Genomic DNA, 3,877 nt, shown 5'->3' on the forward strand with positions numbered 1-3,877 from the left:
AACCTCCTTTGACCAAGCCTTCGATCAAAAATATTTGAAATTTGCTTGCGTGGACGCGAGTGGAACCAACATCTATTGTCCACATAATCACTACAATAAACGGGGTGAACAACTTTACCATTCAAAACACATATTCCAGGGTTTATTCATATTTAATACAACATTGGCACTTTGAAGCTATAGATAAATTACAAAGGTTATCAAATGGTTTGTAATTAAAATTGAAACAATCGCAAAAGAAATATGAGTTAATATATGCTCTAAAATTTCAGTGTCACATTCTCTTACAAATTAATCTTTTGTTTATGTATACAAAGAAAGTACATTAAAATATCACAAGTTACAAGAGAAAGGCAAAAGGGCAAAAAAAGAAAAAAAAAGAAATGTATAAATATCACACAATTTTTTTGGCAGTGTAACACTCTTGAGAAGATTATCAAGAAAATTGGTATTTTGTTATATCTTGTTACGAGTTCTGGATTTAAGCCTAACCAAAATCTCATGTCAATAATCTATGAATCTCCATTTCCCTTTTCAACAATTCTTGCAGGAAATCATTCCAAGAATCAATGGGTCCAGGCAAACACCAGTGCACACAATCATTAGCCAATGTCACATTTTGTACAGGCCAATGCCCATATTTGCTGGGGTGACCATCTGGTCTCAACAACATCGGCGTTGTTGCATCTAACAATCTAAATTTCGACCCATTTTTTCTCCGCCCTTCTTCCTGTGCGATCTTTAGTTCCTCAAGTTGAATCGAATACATTTCTGAACTGAAATCCTCCAAAAGAGTCTCATTCCTCTTTAAAGGCCTTGTCCTAGCACAATCTCCACCTTTATCCCACTGCGCACCTTCAAAGTGTGAGGGTGCAAATGTCCTAAGATAAGTTATACCTTTGAATTTTTTTGCAGTATTTATAGCGCGAAATGCAGTTCGAAATGCATGTCGATAACTAAAAGATGATGTGAAGTGGGTGATATTGGTTTCAGGGCAGTAGAGACAACCGACGAGGCTGTGGTTGAGGTAAAAATAGGTGGGGCGGAAGAACCACTGCCCAGCAGAGATGATAACATAATCAAAATCTTCAATTTGATTCGTCCAACTCTCATCATATTCATCTAAATATAGGTTAAATGGGCGTGTTATATCGTTTGGTTCAGTTCTCACTGTCCTTACTAAGTAGGGTGACGAAAAAATAGAAATATTAAAGTGGTAAGCTCTGTATTCGTGGCGTTTATTTGCATCGGTCGGGCTTGAAACATCCACAGGGTAAACAACCTGCAAAATAGACAGAAATTCCACTCTAATAATACAATAACTAGGAACATAGAAGATCTTTTAGTTTGTCTGCCTATTAAAAGACTTGAAATATGTTTCTACATATAGAAATAAATAATATTAATATATATATATAGAGAGAGAGAGAGAGAGAGATGCGATCTGTACATGCTATCCATCGAATGACAGAGATTTGAATCCTCCTGTAGACATCTCATTTCTGACATATCACAACTAGGTGGGATAATAACTTAATTAATTTCCCATCAAGTTAATCACATCTTAATTAATCTGAACCTATCAAAACATCGAATATTATTGATTAAAGATGCATATTTTTCCCACTATATTTAGTAATATTCATCTGTAACGGTCACTAGTAAAAAAAAAACTCTCATTGGATAGATTATATTTAATTCATATAAAGTCCACTTTAATTTTTTTTTTAATATAAAAAATAAGCTAGTGGCTTAGAATTTAATTTGCTTACCCTACTGATTAAAACCAAAAATGTTTAAACTCCAACATCAGCTTAACGTTTGCAAAATTTAAAAACAGCCGGCGGCTGGTTGAAAATTAAAACTGAAAATTCGTTTATCGGTTGCTATATGAACAAAATTATAAAATAGTTTATACCCGAAATGAAAATTATGTGTTCAACCTATAGTAACTAATTTATGACAAAATATATTGTTATGTCCACCTAAAACAATTAGTTCATCAATCTAACGAATAATACAAATTAATACGTCCATTTGGAAGGAGCTACGTCTGCTTGCTCCAGTCTATTTTTCATATTCTCATAATTTCTTATATCTCATATGTATGCATTAACATAGAAGAGTTTCGTGAAGAATTTATCTGATGCCAAGAGATGGTATATTCAGTCAAAATTCTTAATTAAAAAAAAAAAAAAAACGGGCACAGAAGGGATACATACCTTAGACAGGAGGCAAATTAAAGATTGCATGTGATTTCTTGCAACAGAGTCCCCGACAAAGGCTAATGATTTTCCTCTAACCAGTTCCAAAAACTGATGAGGGTCAAATATTGGCAACTCACAGGCATCAGGTTTCCACCTCCACTTGAGGAACCCTAAATCTGGCCTTCCAAATTTCATGCAATTCTGATGCTCCTCAATTGCATTGCATGTCATGTTTGTGTAATAAGGCCCCTCTGGATTTGGCACCCATTCCCCAGAAAACAAGTCACAATTACCTTGATCCTTCTCGGTTAAAGTTTTATTAGCCACCAAGACATGCTCGGCGGTGGTTAGTGGTGGCGACACGGTGGTGTTCGGTGGTGGATTTCTTGCCTGTATTTCTTCAACTCCTACGCTACTGTTGCACCCCGGCGCATCAATTTTTCCACTTGAACAAGGCTGATAATTTTTCTGGTCTAAACGAGTACTAGTTGGTGTTATTGAATCTTGATCTAAAGATTCAAATGCTTGAGAATTAGCTTCAGATATTTTCCGAGAATCTCTAATTATGCCGGGATAGGATAGAGTGATGAATGTCAAAAGAAAAGTAGAAACTATGAGAGGAGCAAGTTTTTGGGTTTTTCTTCGTGTTTGGGGTTTCCCAGGGGGAATTTCAGAGGTGAGGAGCTTCATTGAAGTCTACTCTAGATAGAGAGAGAGAAGGACAGAGAGAGAACTTCATGAGAAAGACTTCCTATATATCCACACATTGGAAACAAATAGTTATTTATGTATCCAAGTATATGTCATCACCACACCTACACTCGGAAATTATATTTAGACAAATAATATTATATTCTGCCAATATATATTGCCACATTAGTTGGTTGTAATTTTTTTCCTTAACTTGATTAGACATTGTAATGAAGATTGAAAAATATTTAAATTCTTTTGGTAAAGGGTCAAAATGTTTCTACATAAACTTGAAACTTGAAAGTACTATTCCTATTGTTGTGATTGCTGGTTAAATGTTTATTTGTCAAATGTTAATGAAAGAGAGAAAGAACAAAACACGTCAATAAAAGACTCTACTAAAACAAAGATAAATAATGAAAGAACGCGTTTTGAGTAGGTGCATATTTGGTTAAAACTAGCATGGACAATATACGAATGATAGGTGGAGTCAGCGTCCCTCTCAGTAGTCTTTTTATGCACTCTCTCCCTACAACCGTTTGACCTAAATGCAATAGAAGAAGAGGAAGAAAACAAATTACAACTAGGAAAAGGAAATAAGGAATTTTAATAGACAAGAAACGGGGGCCAAAAAAAAAGGGAATGTGATTAAAAACAAAAGGGAGAGATTCCATTTTTGTTTTGGCCATACGTACCTCTCCTAGTATGTAACGGAATAAAATTATTTACTCTTTCTCTCCACTTGGCCATGAATATGATAGTCTCTATAATTTGCATCTCATCTGAATAGGTTTTTGACTTTGTTCCATCTTTTAATTAAATAGTGCTTATGAATATTTCAGCGTTGAATAATGTTTAGTTAATTTAATTTTAATCAAATAAAAACTAAAATTATTAGAGAAAGGGTGGTTGTTTCATAATTAATAAATAGGTAACTTCTTCAAATCAAAGAACTAATTGGGAAATGTTAGTTGTGAACC

The 3,877-nt window shown here is 34.3% G+C and overlaps 1 protein-coding gene across 1 annotated transcript; it reads right to left on the reverse strand.

Moving 5' to 3' along the window:
• Nucleotides 1–267: 267 nt before the first annotated feature.
• Nucleotides 268–2,919, reverse strand: LOC111388878 (protein trichome birefringence-like 19). The gene is made up of 2 exons (XM_023013695.1): nt 2,223–2,919; nt 268–1,282 (listed from the first exon to the last, which is right to left on the reverse strand). Exons 1-2 carry the CDS (start codon nt 2,895–2,897, stop codon nt 500–502), a joined length of 1,458 nt encoding a protein of 485 aa, XP_022869463.1. The 5' UTR covers nt 2,898–2,919; the 3' UTR covers nt 268–499.
• Between the last annotated feature and the right edge of the window lie 958 nt (nt 2,920–3,877).

This window comes from Olea europaea, unplaced genomic scaffold, assembly GCF_002742605.1.
Source record: "Olea europaea var. sylvestris unplaced genomic scaffold, O_europaea_v1 scaffold5327, whole genome shotgun sequence".
Taxonomy (NCBI): Eukaryota; Viridiplantae; Streptophyta; class Magnoliopsida; order Lamiales; family Oleaceae; genus Olea; species Olea europaea.

Coding starts and splice junctions, on each gene's coding strand:
- LOC111388878 (XM_023013695.1), bottom strand. CDS start 2,897: ATGAAGCTCCTCACCTCTGAAATTCCCCCTGGGAAACCCCAAACACGA. Junction 1,283..2,222: donor TAATTTGCCTCCTGTCTAAG/GTATGTATCCCT, acceptor TCTATTTTGCAG/GTTGTTTACCCTGTGGATGT.